Raw genomic sequence first — 21,055 nt, 5'->3', positions numbered from 1 at the left:
TTCACAGCTCCTCTGGGCAACCTGCTTCAGTGGTTGGCTGTCCCCATGTCCCCATGGAATTAAGTGACTCTTCACTTAAATCTAGCTCAGATTTTGGCTAACACACAGCTGATGTACGCCTGTATGTATGAATCAGTGCCATTAGGTCAAAGTAAAGGCAATACACAGGAAAGACATGGTGGCCAGAAAAAGCTTAAGGTTATTATGCAGCCATTATCACCTTGCAGCTTGCTATCTCCTTCAGCCATTATATGGAAGTTTCCTCACAATCTGCTAATTCATGGAAATGGTGTAGACCAAACTTCCAAGCTGGAAGGTATAAATATGTCCAGTTACCCAAAAATGTTCTGAAGCAGATCCAGCAGCAGCTGGACTGCCCAGGCTTTCATTCTTCCCACTGTGATAGAGAGGGCACCCACACCTTGAAAGAGGAGGAAGAAGGAGTGCCCTGCCTGTTGGTTAGGGAACTCTTTTCCCCAGCAGTGCATGAATTACAAATTCTGAGTTATGAATTACAGAGCTGATGAGTTAGAACCTTATGATTTAAGTGATGAATTAGTTAATTCACATGTTAAACTAGTTTATACAAGGGCACTGGACCATTGTTGGTCAGGCTTCATTTGTTTCCTAATAAACTTGTAAAATGAGAGATCCAAATGGACCGTGACACCATGGCAATATTTTTTTTCATTATGTCAAGTACAAACCTATGGATTTGTGCTCATTGTCTCTTCACACATCACCTCTCAAAGAGTGTGATTCTGGTTCTTGACAACCTAATTTGTATTGGAAGGCTTCTATTACAGAATCATATAATCTTTTTGATAGAAAAAGACCTTTAAGATCACCAAGTCCAACTGTTAACCCAGCACTGCCAAGTCTATCACTAAGCACCACATCTGCACATCTTTTAAATACCTCCAGGGATGATGATTCCCCTACTTCCCTGTGCAGCTTGTTCCAGAGCCTGACAATGCTTTCAGTGATGAATTTTTTCCTAATATCCAATCTAAACCTTCCCTGGGACAACTTGGGGCCATTTCTTCTTGTTCTACTGTTTGCTACTCCTTGGGTTAGTGCAGTGGTGTTTTGGAAGCTGGGGGAGCCACGGAGGTGGCTCCTGTGAGAAGCTGATGGAAGCTTTCCTGAAGCCTTCCCTGCCTCTGTCCAAGGCCAAGCAGATATGGGAAGCTGGATGCACCTCTGTAAGTAACATATTCAAGAAAGGGAAAACAAAACTGAAAAAATATATGAAAAAAAGAGACCTGCAGAGCAGAGGTGCAGAATTGGTGAGAAAGTATTGACAGAGTAAAGACACCAAGGTCAGTGATGAAGGAGGGGGAAAGGTGCCCGAGCAGAGATTTCCCCGCAGCCCCTGGTGAGATGGCAGCTGTGCCCCTTGCAGCCCATGGAGGAGCACGGTGGAGCAGTCCCTGAAGGACCGTGGGGGGGTAAATGTGGATTTGTAGCCCCTGAAGTGTCACAGGAGGGCAGATGTGAAGCAGCAGCCTGTGCAGGATCCCAGAGAGGGTCAGATGTGAATCTGCATCCATGGAGGAGCCCGTGTCAGAGGAGGTGACTGCTCCCGCAGCAGCCGTGACTCTGTGTGCAGCCCGGGCTGGAGCAGCTCCTGAGGGACTGCACCTGTGGGAGGGACTCGTGTCCCAGGGGTTCCTGAAGGACTCTGTCCCGTGAGAGGGACCCCGCGTTGGAGCAGGGGAAGGATGTGGGGAGTCCTCCTTCTGAGGAGGAAAGCGGCAGAAACAGCGTGTGGGGAACTGACCCTAAAACCCCCCCCGTCCCTCCCCTGTGCCCTGAGGGGGAGGCGGCAGGGAAGGGATCCGGGATGGGAAGAAGGGAGGGGTGTGGGGGGGAAGGTATTGAGATCTGAACATCTCTTTCTCATTATAGATTAAATTAGGGTTTTTTTTTCTTCCCAAGTTGAACCTGTCTGTTTTTTGTCTGTTACCATAGTTGGAGAGTGAAAGCCTTTTGTCTCTATTAATGAGCCTTTGGGTGGATTTTCCCCTCCCTGTCCCACAGTGGGGGTGGCGGGTAACTGAGTGGAGGCCCAGTTGGTAGCAGCTGGGACTAAACCTAGCTAAAAACTCCTTTCTCCTGTCAGTCTGCCTTTCTCCAGGCTAAACAACCCCATTTCCTCATTAGACTTGATCTCCAAACCCTTCACCAGCTTCACTGCCCTTCTCTGGATACTCTCCAGCACCTCAGTGTAGTCCTTGAAGTGAGGGGCACAGAACTGAACACAGTACTCTAGGTGTGGCCTCACAAACACCAAGTAGAAGAGGACAATCACTTCACTTCTCCTGATGGACACACTATTCCTGATACAAGCCAGGATGCTGTTGGCCTTCTCAGCTACCTGGGTACCCTGCTGGCTCATATTCAGCCAGCTGATGACCAACACCCTCAGCTCCTTCCCCCCTTGGCAGCTTTACATCCACTCTTTACCAAGCCAAGTATTTACCAAGTATTGCATGGGGTTGTTGTGACCCAAGTGCAGAACCCTGGTCTGGGTGCACTTGGCACTTTGATCCCTCCTTTAGCAAAACCATTGGGAATGAGGTATTCTCTTTTTCTTCCTTCTTTGGTCATAAAATGACGATCTATTAAAACTCAATTTCGTCCAAAAGCATATTGATTTGAAAAGACAGCTTTTCTCATGAAGCCAGCAGAAAACTAACCCAACAACAGTGACAGCTTTGTCATTAGAAATCTGAACATTCTGTCAACCTGTACTCTATGCACATGTGGGAGTTCTCATTGTTCACATTTTTTATAAAGAAACTTGAGGCTCAGTTTCATCCTACTAAAGGAAAGAAGCACTTCTGAAATCTTTTTGCTCAGAAAAGAAAAATTTTCCTCCAAGCCACACCATACCCCAAGGAGTTTCCAAAGTTCTGTGCTGTCAACATTCACCAGTAGCAGAAGGAAGTAATATGGTGAGGAAAGGGGACAGTTGTGAAAACTGACTTAGCATCACAGATTTTTTGTTGTTCTGTATGTTTAAAATATTAGCATCTGTTTATATCAAAGCTACACTTTCTAATGTGCCAAGCACCTTCAGAACTGACTTGAGTGAAGCACACACAAGCCCACTGAAACCACTGGGGAAACTTACATAGCAAAAGCTAAATTTGCAAGTTTAGACACCAAGCCTCTGGGAAAGCAACTGTAAAAATATTTTTTTCTACAATCACTATGAATGCTAAAATCAAGAACCTTCTGATTATAGATCTTGGGCATCTATTTAATGTATAACAATAGTAACAGACAACTCACTGCATGCTAACAATTGTTTTACCTACCCTCAGATTCACAGAACCTGTGGCTAAACTGAGGGCTCTTGTAGAGGATTTAAAATGCCTTTTTGGCAAACCTAACACTTCAAAGTTTAATGATGATAATAATAATGATGGTGATAATCATCATCATTATCACCATCATTATCATCTCAGTTCCAGCACACATAAGTAAATAAATTTCTATAAGGACTTCTAGATATTTTGAAACGGTAGTTAAGCCTCATAAAAATCCCAGTGTGGTAATGCAATACAAATATATTTACTGCTGAAATATCTTCTCAAAACCCAGAGAAGCTGAATCAATTGTTTCACTAATTTGCTATTGTTCCTAATTCCTAGTTCCAAATCTCTTTTATTTACTGCCTGTCAGCACAAGACCTCAATCAAATCAGCACAATTTACAAAAACAGATGAAGAGGCTGCAATACACAAACCCATTTTCTTTACTAAATGAACTTCTATGACACAATTCTCAAGCCATTAAAAATTTTCAAATTATGTAAATTTCATTACTGTGGGTTTTATTATTTTGTCTCTTTCAGTATCACTTTGCTATTTCTTTGAAGATTAGAGGAATAAATATTCAGTGCTTGTATTACAATAGCTCCTAGAAGTCTTGAGCACAATATTACCATGCTATCATCTTAACCATGCAATAGCCATGGATTCTTGGGGTAAAAAAAGGCATAGATCTTACCTTCCAAACAAAGCAGAAAGAAAAAAAATAAACTTGTTAAGGCTCTCCACAGATCTGATTTATATTTTTGGATAACAGACATGAGCAATTTATTCAAAACTGCAGAAAAAGCCTATGGCTAACCTAGAGATCTGATAGTCAGTTGTCCTCTTTGTGCTATACTTTATGGTAAACTCCTCCCTTAATTTACCTTATGGACTAGTAATGGTTCCAAAGCCAAAAAAACCCATCGCTTTACACTTGTAACTTTGTCTCCCATTGTCTAAAATAAATTGGCTTTATTTTAATCACAAGATGCTTACATCTCATAAGTATGTCTGGTTTGTTTCCTGTTTTGTGTTCACTTATTACACCAAAGAAATGCTCTCAGAAGCTGCTGGTGGATGTGGAGATACCAAATTGACGGCTTTATTAAAATTTAATATATTTAATGACAAAAGCATAGGAAAAAAAGAAAATTGCATGAAGTATAGTAACAGAAATGAAGGGCTTCAGAGGAGTCTAACTGCACCAAAAAAAGTACCATCACCATCCAAAGATATTTTCGCCATTCTCCGTGGTATTGTAAGTTGAAGTTCATCCCCTTCTTCTAATTTTGCAATGCCTGGCAAAAGATTTGTAATATTTTAAACTTAATATTTCATATACACTATTTTTATAAATGGTATTCAAAAAGTCATTACACATCATTTTACAAATATAAGCATGGCTTGTTACTTGTGATGAGTGCTTTTTTTTCTCTTTAGGCACAATCTTTCAAACTGCAGCCTACTCAAAGCTGACACTTAACATCCCCTGTGGAGCTGAACCTACTTTCCACTCTGCAATCAGTATAACACAGTTCACTTAAGCAAATGCTGCAAAAATTCTGGTGTACCCAGATTCCTTCTGCTACGGTGGTGTGATGGTCGAGGACAGTGCTGCTTATTGCTGGTCCTAGACTGCTCAGTTCCCACTTCTGGAGGGGATCTCATGAGCTTTACCAACCAAATGAAGTTACCAGACATCAGCTGATCCACTGCAACAGCAGAGCACAAAAGTGCTTCCTGCCAGACATGCATCAGCTGAGAAGACACAACCAAAAGCAACTTGCCTTTGAGTGGCAGTCCCTGAGCTGAGAGCTCATCTGGCATCTGCTGCAACACGTGCTTAAACACGAGATACTGCACTCAGGTTTGGTTTTCTGAGTGAAAACAGAAGAGTGGGAATTCAGGGAGCAGGAACTGTGGAGTGGCAGGATGGAGCAGATATCCTAGTTAAGGAAGTGGGGGAATTAATTCAAGAGGAAAATAAGAGGATAGATGAAATTGAAGGTGGCTATAATGCCAGAAAGAATGTGTGTGTCAGGGTGGACATTCAGAAAGTTAAAAGAACTGCTCTCTTAGCTAGGAGAAAGTCCTTATTGATATTATTTATATTTGGAAAAAAATAGCTTCCTTCCCTATCCTGTTTGTTACATTGCCATTACATTCCATCACCCAATGTCATTTTTTTTATACAGCACTGGGAAAAATGGTAGTGTGTTTTCACACAGATCTTACTGAAAAATAACAAAACAGAAAAACTTCAAATCCACCACTAAGGGGGAAAGACAGACAGATAAGAGATACTGAATGAGGTTCAATAGGCCTTGAAAATAGTTTCTTAAATTCTACTGCAGGGATATATACACATATATCCAGCATTGAACCTGCTGGACTTGCATTAACTATTTTAACTTGTCTTTCTTATGGTGTTTCTAATTTGAGCAGTCAGAAAGAGCTCCTTATAGGAATTAACTACTTTTCATCTAGTCAAAGAATAAAACTGCAGCACCCATTATAAGGAGCAGAGAATGCAACTTAGAAGAAATACCTTTGGAAATCCCACAGTAAGGTAATAAAAAATTGGATGGCTAAAATTCATACGTATTTTATTGGGATAATTAGATGGAATTCAAACCGTAGTTAAACTGATTTCTTCAATAAGAAAAATATGTGTTCCTTTTGCCTGCTTCAGGCATCTAACTGAAAGCTCCAAAGTAGCCAACCAAATTATATAATTGATGGAGAAAGATAAATCGTTCATATCAGCTGTTAGATGCATACCCTCCAATTGCCTATATATTTTATATAAAACTATATTTTTTAAAGTATTCTCTAATTTTTCAGTGAACGAGATCTATTAATTCAATTCATTTCTTTACAACTGTCACAATATTTAATCACCCTACATTTCAGCTTCTATTTGACACAGTATGTTCATAAACAAAGAAAAGGGAAACTTATATTATGTTTACCAGCAGTATAGCAAGAATTATTCGGATAAGACTGTGGCATATTTTGGATGCAACGAAACAGCGTCACCAAGCTGAGATCATCACCAAACACATGGGCCTTCTTCCTCTGTATTAGGTGTCCCATAGCAAATGTTGTGTCTGTATATAAAACCTAAAGGATGAAGAGGTTCAGACTTCAAACACATTGTGTGGAGACATTAAAATAATTTACAAATTCAGGTGATAAGCAAATTGAGATTTCTCACCTGGCCATAGATGAAAAAATATCCTGTTTCTTTGACCACTATTTTATTTCCTTGTTCTTCCAGAGCTGTTCCCCGTTTAAAGCTCAGAAGCCAAGGGACAATGCTTGAATCATCTGAAAGAAATAATAATATTCTGAGTAATCAGAATGAAAAGTTACTTTCTTCATTTTCATTTCCCCAAAATCAACAAGGATGACTTCTAGTCAAGACTTCCAGCTGGATAGCTGGATAGCTGGATTTCCCCACTGAAAAGAGGATATTTGCAAGAGTTGACTGTATAAGGGCATCTCTCTCTCTCTTTTTTTTTTTGTTTTTTTTTTTGTTTTTTTTGCTTTTTTGACCTCTGTGACACAGTTACTGCTTTGAAGTCAGATGAAATGGGATGGAAAAGTTGATACATGAAATAGTTACCTATAAATCATGAAACAGATTCTTACCCTCCTGTTGGATATCACTTTTGCTGTCAGCGATCAGTTGTAAGCAGGGCTGCAGCACTGCGAAGTGAAAGCATTTTGAAATCAAAGACGTAAGTCAGTAGTAGAACAGAGTAAGCTTTTAAAACTACTTGTTTAGAAAGGAAGGACATGAGAAAAAAAAAATCTCCCAGTCTCCCTACTTATTAGAAAACATAATCTGTCAGTTTCAATGAAGATCTTACTCAAAGCCAAACCAAAATTCATTCTACAACACAAAATAGATAACTTTCAGACATCCTGCAACCAAGAAGGAGGGCTCAGATAGCAGCACAAGTACCACTTGCTTGTTTAATCTCTAGTTCTGATGTAACTCAAAAATTTAGCAGTAAATCAAATGAGATAGGAATCATCAGATCAATTAACCTTGTTCATATTCACAACAAATGCTCAAAACTGCTGTGACATATACGAGATTCTCTAATGATGTTTACTATATTATTTAAATAAATCGGTTTCCAGTCATAGCTACTGTAAAATATTAGTCATATATAGTGGTTACATGGTACTTTCAAGACAAGTTCTCAAAATCCATACAGACGTAGTTTTATAAGTATATAATATGTTTTCAGATACCCACAATCAGTCACCCTATACTGAGACTAAGAGGGAAGATACAGAAATGACTGTTAACAAACTGATGCACACTTAACAGATAGCTTAGAATTTCTCAAAACTGATGTGCTACTCAGAACTGTAGGTGACACTGATGAGAAACTGGGACTTTGATCAGAGAAAAATAATGCAGTATGTTAAAATACAGATTCACAAAGATCTTTTGAAAACATCTGCTAAACATAAATGTCAGGGAACAGGATAAAAGAAAAAAAGGATAGTTGCATTTGCTTAGAGCAGATTTTACTTAAAACATCTGTCTCTGGTGCTGCTTGAAAGGCTAGACAAAGTACTACACACATACATACAACATACAGTGTACTTGAAAGAAACCAAGTGAATGTACTAACAGTCATAATAATGTGTTAAAATCTACAGATCTTCAAATCAAGAATTTAAAGGCACCAGAATTCCCTGTCTTCCAATAAGGAATACAAAAAACAAGCCAACACAAAATTGAGGACGCTATTATACTTTACTCATTTTTCTATCACACTAGTGAGTGTCAAAACTTTTGAAAAAATAAGCTTCCAAGTAAAAATAAAGTGTGATTTTCTGGAGCTGCAGAACAAAGCACATCAGGCAATTTATTTGAAAAGGTATTCATTTACTCTCTTTTGGAGTAAAGTGCCTTCTTAGTGAATGGAATTTTCTGATTCCATAGTATTTCAGTAAGCTAAATAAAAATTTTGATTCTTGCTTTAAAAAGAACTCAGTAGTGTGGCCACTGGACCTTTCATCAGCCAACAAATCCTCTCTTGTTTATGATTCACCAGCTGCTGCCCAGCTGGGTACCAACAAGTGGTGTCCACAAGCAGTACAAGTTATGGCTACTTTAGCAGCTCCTGTCAAACTTGCCCATCAAACTTGATTGACATTCTCAAGTTTTGATTGACATTCTCAAAACTGTTACAGTTTAGAGCTTGAAAGTCTGGGTTTACGTTTCAGCTGTTTGCAGCATTGAAATAGTAGTCATCACCATCAACACAAACCAACTCTCCTAACTCTCCTCTATTCAGTTCATTCTATCAAATCTACATATAACCTCTAAAAAAATCTCACTGTCTTTTTTTTTTTTTTTTTTTTTTTTTATGCATGCAGACAGAAATAAGGCTCCACAGATCATAATAAGCTTGGTCTTCATGGAGAAATACAGATACAGCAGTGTCATTCATGACAGTAAAGAAAACAGAAATTAACACAGTTAAGTAAAGCCAGGAAGGAAAACTAATATTAAAAAAAAAAAGTGTTTGAAGGATTGAGCAACATGCTTAAAAAAGATGTTCAGAAGCCAAGACTGACACATAACTATTTCCAGTATATACAAGCACTTCACTTTGACCTCCATGGAATTACATACATCCTTAAAATTTGGTAATACATTGAAACAAATTCAGAGTAAACAACATCAATTTTGAGAAGATACCAGAGTATATTTTCTGGGTAAATTAATAGGGATTTTCAGTAAAAAGTTACTATTTCTAAGAAATGTTATTCTATTCCAAGAAGGACCCAAATCTTACCCAAAGTACAATATCAATAATATATGCATTTAAAAATATGAGTTGAATAGTTACTACTAGTACTGAGCAGAACATATCAAAAGCTTTACCTGAATGCCCTTCATCTCAGTGTAAATCAAACCTGAGCACCAGGTTTGTAGTCTAAAATATTTTTGAACAATTAATAATGCAAGCAGAATACAGGATTCATAAAATTTGTCTTTAGAATGAGTAAGAATATCTACACTAAGTGTCACCATGAAGTCTAGCTGTAGAAAAGAATGTATCTAGAACAACCAAGTGTGAACCCATTCTCTTGCAGCTTCATGTAATTGCTTTGCTTTGACAACCATTTATTTTTTTCTGATTTTAACCACATTGTGGAGTGTGGGTGAGGAGAACATTTCAGTCTCTCCTCTTCCATGAACAGAACATTTAATTCTGAAGAAGTCAGTCTCTTCAGATGTCTTTATAAACCACAGCCTGCACCTCAAAGTATGTGTTCTCCACCAGTTGAGCAATGTAACCACAATTTTTTAAAAAAAGCTAGCTTTTGCAAACAGATAGGAATGCAGACTCCTTAATATCTGCATGATTTAAGACCTGATATTGGTAAAACCAAATTTCTTTTCCAACACAAGTTTTTGTATTACTTAACTTCTATAATAATTTTAATGTTGTGCAGTCCTGCTTCATAATCTATCCAAACAAAATTTCAAGTTTGCTATCTGTGATCTCAAGAACAAATTTTTAAGTTTCAATATCTGAGGGCTGAGTCGTGTATCTCATTTTTTGATGAAATAATGAACAAAACAAAACAAAACAAAACAACAAGAACAAAGCCAAAAAGACACAAAAAACCAACAGAACCCACCCAAACGCTGAACTTTAAAAAACAGACCCGCTTGTTTAGGTTCCTTCTTTGCTCTAGATCTGTTCTCTGTAGACTTCCTGAAACATACTTAAAGACTAATAATTCAGTTTATAACTCATATGCATGTTCTTGAAAAATTTGCAGTTCTTCCCTTAACATCTTCATTTCTCATCACAAGAGATCTTTTTTAAATTTTTGCTTTTTAATTTTTATAGATCAGTCAATTTGTTGCATTTTAATTAAAAAGCCTCTATATGGCATTAATCATGGATCAAATAAATCCCTGCATTAAAATGGCTTGGTCATAGTTACAGATATGACTCAGATCTAATAAGTATCTTCATAATGTTGGTAGCATTATTTTGACCTCACCAGAATATGTTGCAATTGTAACGATAAGGAAATAATTTAGTAAGAATTAAGAATACCTTATGCATACTTCTTTACACAGTGTAAATCAGAATATTGGTTTTTAAAATTAGAGTGTATTTTTGATTGCACACCTTTCTGTAGAATATTTAACACTGATTCAGTCATTAAGTGGAATCCTTCATGTAAAATTGCAAGCACTGTATTAAGTAATTTTCTATTCTTTCAGGTAGAAGGACTTACTTTTGGGTTAGCCTGGTGTCGTTAGAAACAAAAAAGAATAACATATCTTTTCAAGAAGTAGGTCTTTTTTTCTTAACAAGAGAACTCTTCTATTTCCCTTCCTTAACTAAAAAGAAGTAATTTGAATATTTGGTGAGGGAATTCATGTTCCACTTGCAAAAGTCCTTGCTATCCCTCTGTGACACGGATTTGTGACAACAACACACAATCAAAGCACTTCTACCCCACAGATGTACCAATTTGCCAGTAAGGCAGCTCTACCAAGAACAACTGATACATCATGTTTGCACGGCAATATTTGTTTGGGTTATTTGTGTTGTACCTGGGAACTGCTAGTAAAAAAATACTTGCCAAGTCCTATGTCTGGTTAGCCTGTTTTCACTGCTTTGTGTAATTACTTAGAATTTCTCCAGAGTTCCTTCCATACACACTGTCAGACTGGTTGAGGTGGATAACTCAATACACCAAATTAAATACAGTCCTTGAGTGCTCCAATCTTATCACAGCAGAACATTGCCTGAATTTGAGTTTACAGAAGGCCTGGTGCTTGCTTCCTTAGCTGGCAGCAGGAATGAGAATGCTACAATAATGATCAAGATGAGGCACAGATAGAACTTGTAAATGAAACTTGACATTTGTACACTGTACTGGTTTAGGAAATGGAATGTGTGTCTTGTTCCTGAACATACTGAGCAGAGAGAGAAATGTGCAGGCAAGGCAATCAATAACTGTGACCAGAGCATAAAATTCACGAAAGGTTTTTGTTGTATAGCAATTTCCTCTAGAGGCAAAATTTATTAAAAAAAAAAAATAATAGAAAATTATACCTGTTCTTATATGTCCTGATAAGACATTTGCCAGAATTAGATGATCTGTCTGCACATTAATATGTGCTTTTCTAAATCACCCCTAACTCCTACTCTTTGTACCAAGAGTTCTGGTTCTGACTGATAACTGCAGACCTCTTTTGAAACTGATGCTTGAAATGCATCTCTTCAACCTACTTGAGCTGGAAATTTTCTCAAGACACAAAATGTATATACCCTTACTGATGACTAATAGATTTATGCATGAACACAGACAAATACATACCCCACAAAATATGAAAAAACAATGTGTTAGATTCATTTTCATTCAATTGTCATTTCCATTAAAATTCTGATTAATGGCCACTTTTATGTACATCAAGCAAACAGAAAAGAGAATAAAGTAAAAATTTCTAATGTTCAAGTACAGCTGTGCTGGGCCTAAGAAGAAGTGTGGGACATCCAATTCTGGAATAATTAAATTTAAGAAACAAAAACCAAAAACCTAACCTAGAATTGAACCACAATATTTTTATAAACAAAATGATGGATCTGGATTTTATTTCTGGTCTTTAATGAGAAACAATTTTTTATCAGTGACATTTTCAAGTATTCACATTCTAAGGAATTAGTCCATATTAAAGTGAAAATATGATTCAACAACTAACTATGAGACCAGACTCTACTTTGATACCTTATTGAAGCAAACAGAAGCTGAACAAGAACAAGGAACCTCACTCAGTACCCTAACTTGTCTGCAGTCATACCAGAGTGAGTGCAGTGCTTCTCCAGGACAATTTAGAGTCTTCCAGGATTCTGGTACCCAGAAATGGATGTGAGAAGATCAAAATGCAGGGCCAGTAATTGTGTGTACGTGACCAGAAAACAGACAGAGTTCAGCACTATGAATGCACCACCAAATTATTTTGTTTATTCTCTTAAAACAAAATTTAGCTATGGCTACCAGGTGCATGTTCACCAGTCAAGTCTGACCTGAGAAATTTAAACATCTTACTGAACACTAAAACGTTTAATTCATTCTAAAAAAAGCAGGCAGAAAAGATAGCCCTGTCTGATGGAAGACTTGTTATATAAGTGCAAGATTTGTAAGTTACTTTATTTCTTATCTAAATACAAAAACATGACAGTGTTAAAAAACAGTTTTGTAATAGGTAAGCCACTGTCACTTTTCCCTTTCAAGTGAATATTCTTAGTTTGTTCTCTCTGTCATCCATCCTGAACAATTTTAAGCCAGCTCCATCTTCAAAACCAAAAAAATCCCAAATAAACCCCACAAAAAAGAAATAAGTTGCTTAATTCAAGCTAAAGTAGTGAAGTAAAATCATAGAATCACAGGATGGTTTAGGTTGGAAGGGACATTAAAGATCATCTGGTTCCAACATCCTTGCATGGGCAGGGACACCTCCCACCAGACCAGGTTGCTCCAAGCCCCATCCCACCTGACCCTGAACACTCCCAGGGAGGGGGCTGACACAACTTCTCTGTGCAACCTCTGCCAGTGTCCCACCACAATCCATTTATTTCTAATATCTTATTTAAATCTACCCTCTTTCCAGTTTAAAACTCTTCGTTATCACCCTATCACTAAATGCCCTTGTAAAAGGTCCCTCTCCAGCTTTTTTGAAGGTCCTTTCAGGCACTGGCAGGTCTCTATAGTGTCTCCCTGGATCTTTCTCTTCTCCAGACTGAACAACCCCAGCTCCCTCAGCCTGTCTTCACAGGAGAGGTGCTCCAACCCTCTGAGATAAGTAGGTATAATCAAAGGTAGCTGCCTGATGAGAAGGATCTTACATCTGCCAGAAGTACAGCTGAGGAGCTCAAAACCCTTCTCTCCCCCATGCACTCTCAAACAGCAGAAAGAATAAAGATGAAAGCTACTGTGGAGGAAACAGAAAAACTTGGGGAGATGCTGTAACATAAATTTAAAAAAAAACATGCCTCCTTATTTTTGAACTTACTTGTGTACCTTGTGTACTTAGGTATAAAAGATTGCTAGTTTTTATTTGGGAGATGCAATGGGAGAGCAAGGAAACTCTGTGGTTCCTGTGATAGGAAACAAGATACAAGAAATAAAATTTAAGCAATCTTGTCCTCAGTCTTGTTTGTAAAATCAGTCTTAGCCAAGACCTGGAACCAAAGACTACTAATGAAATAGAACAAATCCCATCTAAAGCAATGGATTTTGAGTGATGAATATTCCCTTTTGAGAGACTTGAATATAAGTAGAGTGATTGTATTCTAGAATTTAAATTACATTTACCTTGCTGAAGCTTAAGTGAAACATATTTCACATTAATTAGTCAATTAAAAGCACATGTTAAACATAGTCTGGTTTAGTCTTCAAATAACCTTCAAGTAGCCTACAAATAACTCAATTTCAAATTAATCTATTAATAATTCAATACATCAGCTTTCATCAGTTAAAACAATCTGAAAGTGTCCATAAGAAGACTGAACTTATTCAGGAACCCAGGAACATTTTCAGTTACTCTGTGCAATTAGAGCATGTATGCTAATTGTTATAACAACATTCTGTATTTCATTCTCTTAGGCACTATTGTGTTTGGGAAGAGGAAAAGAAAAATATGTAGGTATTTTATGCCCAAAGAAAACAAATATATCCCATTAACATTCCAGCATCATAATACATATTGGTTGCCTTTTAGAGAGCACAGTTTTCAGTGTTCTCTGCAGCACTTATTAAAAAGGCTATGACAAAAATTCTCACTGGACAGTTATGTCTTTGTTAATTTTTCTGATTGTTTTACTGCAGAATTTACACTAAGCTTCTGAATTCCTTGTAGTCTGCTTTTTTTGACAGGTACAAGCTAGCCTTTCGCTTTGAAGGCTCCCCCTTCCCTAAAGTTAAGGAGTTTTCTTGTTACGGCTCTCTTTTAGGATGAACATGTTTTCCCAGAAAAAAATGACTTGGCATTTTTTAATAATAGCTTTCCCTCTCTAATACTGATCAGAGAGAAACAAGTTAGGTATTACCCGGAGCTTTAATTCCATCAAATTAAAATCAGGCAACTTGCAATCTGAAGAAATTCAAAGTTGCCTTACTTAACTTTACTGCATGATGGAGAAATACCTGTGTTACAAGCAGCAGCCTTGGGATCTAATGTTCAAAGTTTAACCTGCAGATAGCACGAATATCTTGTACCTTAAACAGTATGGTAACCTTTAAGGAAATATACCCACAGTTAACACAATTCAGTCAGCATTAATTGTAAAAAGCTTAATGGGCTCTGGGAGCACCCATCAGCTGACAGGAGAAGATAAGAGTCAAGCACTGCTGCTCTTCTCAAGAAAGTATCCAGCTGCAGCATCCCAACCCACTTCACCAGCTGCTATTTACCTGTTTCTTCTGTGTGGGCAATGGACCTTCTCCCCCTGTTTCTGTTCCCATTCCAGATTTCCTTTTGGAAGCTTTCAGCTGGACTAGGACCAGGAAGCCTGTTCTCCTAAGGGGAAGAGCTGACAGTCAGTGAAGGCAGCCTCATATTTCTCCATCCCTTGCAAGACAAAAGCCATCCCTCCAGCTTACCTGCCAGGAGCCAGCTGCAGACACTTCCAGGTAGGAAGGAACAGGGGTTCCCACTTCATTTTCACCAGGGGACACAGGTGGCTGGTCCAGAGGAGACCTTGCCTGGAGCCTGTAGATCAGCTCGCTGCGCAGAGCTTCCAGTTCTGTTTTCAGGGTGATAACATGGTAAAGAGACACTGCTGCAAGACAAGAGGACAGGAGCATTGCAAGCCACAGGAATGTGACAGAAAAAAGTCCCGTGGTGCCTGCAGCAGCACCCGGGGGGGCAGAGGGAGAGGAGGCGGTATCCTTTTGTTGGATGACGTGCATACAGTCCACGGATTTCATCGCTGCTCTTTCCTCACTAAAGCCAGAGGGAGAGTTCAGCTGTCCCCTTCTGAGGTGCAATCCATGTTATCAGTTGCTCTCTGAAACTAAGGGCATCCAGAATAAGTGAACAAAACGCCCAGATCATTTCCTGTCATATGAAGCCGTTGATAGAACCATTAATCTTAATGTACAGAGTGAATGTCTAAGATTCTCTTGCCGTTCAGTTTTCTTCTTTCTCTGCTGCATTTTGGAAATAAATACTTTCTCATGAGCTGCTTGCTCAATCTACCTTCCTCCTTTCACTTTCAACAAATTATGTGGCAGCTTACTATTACTGTTTCCCATTATCTTTTAAATTTAGGCACAGCCACTCACAAGTTACAGCCTTATCTACAAGTGCAGAAACAATGTAAAGTTTCTTGGCAGTGTATCATCCAGTGCTACTTAAAAGATATACAAATACGACAATGCATGTGCCTGTCTGTGTGTAGGTACAGAGAGGTTCTGTGTATATACATAATATAATCTCTATTTTTGTATATATATGTTCATCTCTGAAGTATCTATATGCCCACAGGGGGTACAACCTCTTCAAACAGAAAATTTTGAGGTTTCCTAAACACTACGATGAAAAATATTCCCAGGTATGAGTAGCTGATTACTGGTTATTACATGAAGTTGCAGATTCTGAAATTCAGATCATCATATTCACAGAATCACAGAACTGTCATGGCTGGAAAAGACCTCTAAGATCACCATGTTCAACCATCAACATCCCTAACCCCCAACCCCTCTCCCAAAAAAAATCTATATCCCCATTCCCACTAGAGCATGTGCTGAAGTGCCTCATCCACATGGTTTTAAAATACCTCCAGAGATTTTAAAATATTAACTTACAAAGGGGTGAGGTTTTATTAAATTTATCTAATAAATACAGTTTCTCTGCATATTTCAAGGACCTGGTCTAATGCAAAAGGAGACACAGAGAAGCAGGGAGAGGAAACTTTAGGCAGGGAGGGGGGAAGTAGAAAGGGTGCAAAATACACAATGGGAAAGCATAAGAGAAGTGAAAAAAAGAAGAAGGGGGCAGAGGGGCATAGAAGGAAAATAACATTTAAAGAATTAAAAAAAATAAAAAGGCAAACTTTAAACAAATATACTTAAGTTCCAGAGGTGAACTGTGACTGTCTGGCTTAAGCTCATCTTAAGATGTCACTAGTACTTTCACCATAAGCCCTTGAATTAGGATTCCTTTCTTCTCTGAAGTAGCAGAAAGATTAACTAAATACCCCAAGTATGTTCATAACACTGTATTTTCTCTTTCTCTCACACACACACACACCCCCACAGGCATCACTAACAGGACTAAAATCAACAGGTCAACTCCTCCACTAGAACCTAGATTTTACCATGTAAGTAAACTTTCTCTTTGCAAGAGAGAGAACCTTCACAGGTCTGAGTACTGTGTAATGAATCCTAATGGCAACACTTGCCAGAGAAGTTCAGACTAAGTTGATTCTGCTGGGAAGGAGAAAGAAGAAAGAGCAACAACAGAGTAACAATTTCTATATCCTCTCCCACTTCTGTGTCTTAAGACTATGAGAAAGGAAGGGTTATTATAAGCTTTATCATCTTCCATTGTGATGCCAAGTATTCTTTTCCTCACTTTTCCAACCTTAGCAACCACCCAATGACCTGGGTAGACACGTAATTATTTTCCTAAATGCAGAGGAGAAAAAAACCCCACATATCTTAACATACCCCCAGAAGGCACATATACACTGGGAGAAATAATACAGAAATCAGTGCAGGGTGAAATAAGAGCAGGATATAACACTGTTCTGTACCTATTTTCAAGGCTAAGCTAAGGTGTATAAAGGGCTGCATTTTAAAGGAAATTTAAATGACCTGAGGATTTCAGGTTTTTGTGGAACAGAATAAGCAATTATTAGAACTAAACAGATGTTCCTTGAAGTTATCACTAGACATCAGGACATTACCAGCCTTGTATTGACAGTGTTCCAAAAATAAAACATGACAGTTGGAAAAGAAGCTCTATTTAAGAAAACTAAACCAAGTGAGAGAATGAAAGTTATAACTAGTGATCCAGGAATACTGAGAAACCATTGGGCAGTGAGGTCTCTGCAGTCATTAACATGCAGGAAAATGACAGACAGGTATATAATTAGCATCACTCTAGCTGCTTCTAGAGAAAATAGGCTGTTCCCAGCCTCCCCACCTTCTTTAAATGGGGTCGTTATTTGGGCTGACAAAATAACTGTGGTGAAAAAGAGGGCGTCTGTAAGACATCCAGCTTTGTCTTGCTCATCATTCTGACAAATGAGAATTTCAAACAGGAGCTGAGGAAGATCAGAAGAGCCTACGCATAGGAAATGGTTAAATTCAACAGGTAATTCTAGTTAAGTATCAAAAGGTTCGCTTTGTTTGCAAACTTGTGTTGTTCATTAGCTTCATAAGCAGTTAAGTGTTTTGAAAGAAAATTTGATTTTAAACAACTGATGTGATGACAAAAAACAGTGACATAATCCCTTATGATAGTGAGAAATCAATCATGAAAACCAACATGAATTGCCTGGAAATATACTTCGTTGAGTGAGACTGGAACTCTGTTGAAACAGAAGTGTAATATATGGATATACATGCTGGAGCAAAATATCAAGCAAAAACATGCTTTGCAACCCTGCTTTCACAGCAACAAACTGTTTGTGTATGGTTATTACTGCCAAAACTGATGGCAACATGGTTCAGAATAAAAATCCAGAATGAGTATTAGAGGCCTAAAGAAGTCACCAAGGAAGGAGTATTCAATCTGTGGTTAGCATCCTGCTTCTACTGCTCAGCTTCTCTGAAAACCCTTTTGCAAAAGTTGGTACCATATTGCCACCAGGTTTTTGGACTGAGACACACCCACTATGCTACACGTGTGTGCACTAAAATCCTAGGGCAACAAGTGGCCACCTCAAGCATTTTCCAAAGCATTTCTAGAAAAGAAAATGCCATTGCATTAAATGGCAGAAGCCTAGTCTTGGCCATATAGCTCTGGAAGCAGATAGGCATAAACCTTTGTAATAAATGTTTTCTGAAAGTATGGTCCTATTTGCATGCACAGTAATTGATCCATGATAGTGGATCCATGATCCACATCCAGTTGATCCACAGATAGTGAATTCAACTGTTTAGTGCCTCTTTAACTCAAAGAATGAGCTATGTTGGACCCTCTGTTGGACTAAGGCACTTCTTTATGTCAGCCAAGGAAAACAATTAAGAAATGCTTTAGATAATCTAAGAATTTTACTTTATCAAGTCTTTCACTTTTGTGAAAGAGAGCAACCTTTTAGGTAAAACTCTAATTAATAACTTAAAACCCCACCATATTACCACTGAAGACTCTTAATGGAGACGCTTGTTCCACTAGGAAAAATAAATTCTTGAACAAAATCAAAGCTAGGAAAACCTTCCAAGATGTTGCAGGAGACACAAACCCTGTAGTTTCTGCAAACAATTAATATTTGTTTTCTTTTCCATTTGTGTGGAGTATCAGATTAAATACTCAAGATGGGCCCTGCTAACCTGCAAATTAATAAAGCATTATCAGTGCATCTGCAGAGAACCAAGCCAATCACACAGGAAATTTGTGGTTGAACCAGAAACTGAACTCTTGATTTACTGAAATCTAGTACTGTATTTCAACCACAAAAGCATCTTCTTTGCGGGGGAGGAAAATCCCACAATGAAGTTTAAAGTGCAAAAGAGAAGTAAAAGATATGAACAAGAGACTTTGATAAAAACACTGTTTACTGAGGAAGTTTCAAAGTTTACTTAAAACCAAACATTCTGTTTTAAAAAAATAGCTTGTGCAGATGCTGCAGCCCAGAGAGCCAGGGAAATATCCATGGCCATATTAGAAGCAAACCTCCAGTGGGAAGCAAACCTCCCACTTCACACAGTTCTGAAATAGTCACAAAATAGAAAAGGTCCCTGAGGTTATGACAAAAAGAAAAAGGCCACAGTATCTTGCCTCACTATTCAAGACAGAGAGAGAAGCAAAGAATAAGAAAAGGTTCCATTTTAAACACGTCTTTTCAAGCCATTTCTGAAGATGGACAAAATGGATGGACTACTTTGGAAGAGCTCAGAATAAATCCTGTATGACTGTTTTCTTCTAGTACAGATTATCTATATTAAGAGTATTCATAGATAAGTAAATGCTTTGCAAACATTTAAATCTTTATTTGATATATTACCTTTTTAAAAGAAAAAAAAAAAAAAATATTCTTTTCCCTTCACCTCCTAATTTCAAAATTTCCTAGGATAACTCAGGTGACCCTGCAAGGAGTTATTCCTTGCCTAAGACTTTATTTCTCTAGACATCTGGATAATCTGGGTCCCTATCTGGCACGCATACCACACAAAGTAAATGTAGAGCTGACTTGCAGCCACCATAACTTTTTACATGGTTATTACAGTGTTTTCAAAGAGAATAGGAAATGGCACAAGAATGAAAAACAGTTATTATAGGTATCTCTTCAATTATGCAGCAAACAAGAAATATAAAATAATTTTAAAAATATATAAAATACAAGAACAAAACAAGATTTACACGCTACAGATGTCTAATCCCAGCTGCCTCCCGTTTCCCCCCTACCCTTCATGATGTTACAGCAATTACTTCTTCCTGCACAGGGAAAAAGGAGCTCTGTCATACAGCTGTAGCTCACTTCTCTTAGTCTCACTGGTTTGGCTACCCAGGAACAGGGAATATTGCACTTGTCCACCTCTTCAACACTATGCAACTTGACAGATTTTGCACAAATGGGCTAAAGATGCATTTGTATGGCAGTAAAATAAACAGGGACACAGGAACATTCACAGGGGAGTGGCCACTCTTCTGCTGCTACATTCTGTGGACCTTCAATAGGACAGGGATCCAAGTATTTTCAAATCATGGGATTATTTCTTCATAGCTGTATCTAATTGCTACACATGTCATGGAGTCCTCAAGAACAGAAAGAGAGGGGTTCTCTGCCTGACCTTTCCCTTTGAATTTTTGTAAATAATGAGCCCACAGCAGATGTAAGTGTAATACAAACCAGCTGTAGAACTTCCTTTCTGTGTTCAAGCAGTAAAATCAGTTCCTTAGTAGCTGGTCAAAGCTATTGGCAACATCTCTCTGACCTTGGTACCTGAATACACTTACATGTCAGCAACCTTGCAGTCTTGCATTATTCTTCTTATTGCTTAAGATGATTTTAAGATGCTTCTCCAATTGTAAAACCATGTTCTACAAGACTTTAAAACCGGGTCTGCTTTTAAGCTGTACTGCTTCCCAGAGAAAGAAAAATGGCTGTTTTTTTCAGGACATAAGAGAGTAATTCTGTCCCCACCCATGTGAAAGCATAACAAATTAATCACATTAAAGTTTTCAAAACATTTCCAGAAAATATTTGGTTTATCTTCTCTATTTACAGAGACAGAAGTCTACAGAAGGTCTAAAATGAAGACCCTGAATAGGGTCAAACAAAGGATTTAAAGCTAAGGCACGTTCACTATCTTCAGAGCAAACAATTTGTTTAGCCAAGGTTCAATATTTTCTCAAAATCTTACCTACACTTGATCTTTTTAGCAGACAAAAAGTCCCCTGCTTTTGGTTTAGGTTTCATTTCTAGCATTTTATTTTAGATGTTCACATGCTCTTATCAGTGCCTACTATGATTTAAGCACTACTTGAAAAT

The 21,055-nt window shown here is 38.0% G+C and overlaps 1 protein-coding gene across 1 annotated transcript; it reads right to left on the bottom strand.

Moving 5' to 3' along the window:
• Positions 1-4,404: 4,404 nt before the first annotated feature.
• TNFSF13B (TNF superfamily member 13b) lies at positions 4,405-15,999 on the bottom strand. Its single transcript, XM_071742982.1, has 6 exons — positions 14,994-15,999; positions 14,805-14,910; positions 6,981-7,037; positions 6,544-6,656; positions 6,299-6,449; positions 4,405-4,624 (listed from the first exon to the last, which is right to left on the bottom strand). Exons 1-6 carry the CDS (start codon positions 15,318-15,320, stop codon positions 4,512-4,514), a joined length of 867 nt encoding a protein of 288 aa, XP_071599083.1. The 5' UTR covers positions 15,321-15,999; the 3' UTR covers positions 4,405-4,511.
• Positions 16,000-21,055: the final 5,056 nt, after the last annotated feature.

Source organism: Heliangelus exortis, chromosome 1, assembly GCF_036169615.1.
Source record: "Heliangelus exortis chromosome 1, bHelExo1.hap1, whole genome shotgun sequence".
Classification (NCBI taxonomy): Eukaryota; Metazoa; Chordata; class Aves; order Apodiformes; family Trochilidae; genus Heliangelus; species Heliangelus exortis.
The sequence above is the reverse complement of the archived record's forward strand: the minus strand, read 5'-3'. Positions and strand labels throughout refer to the sequence as shown.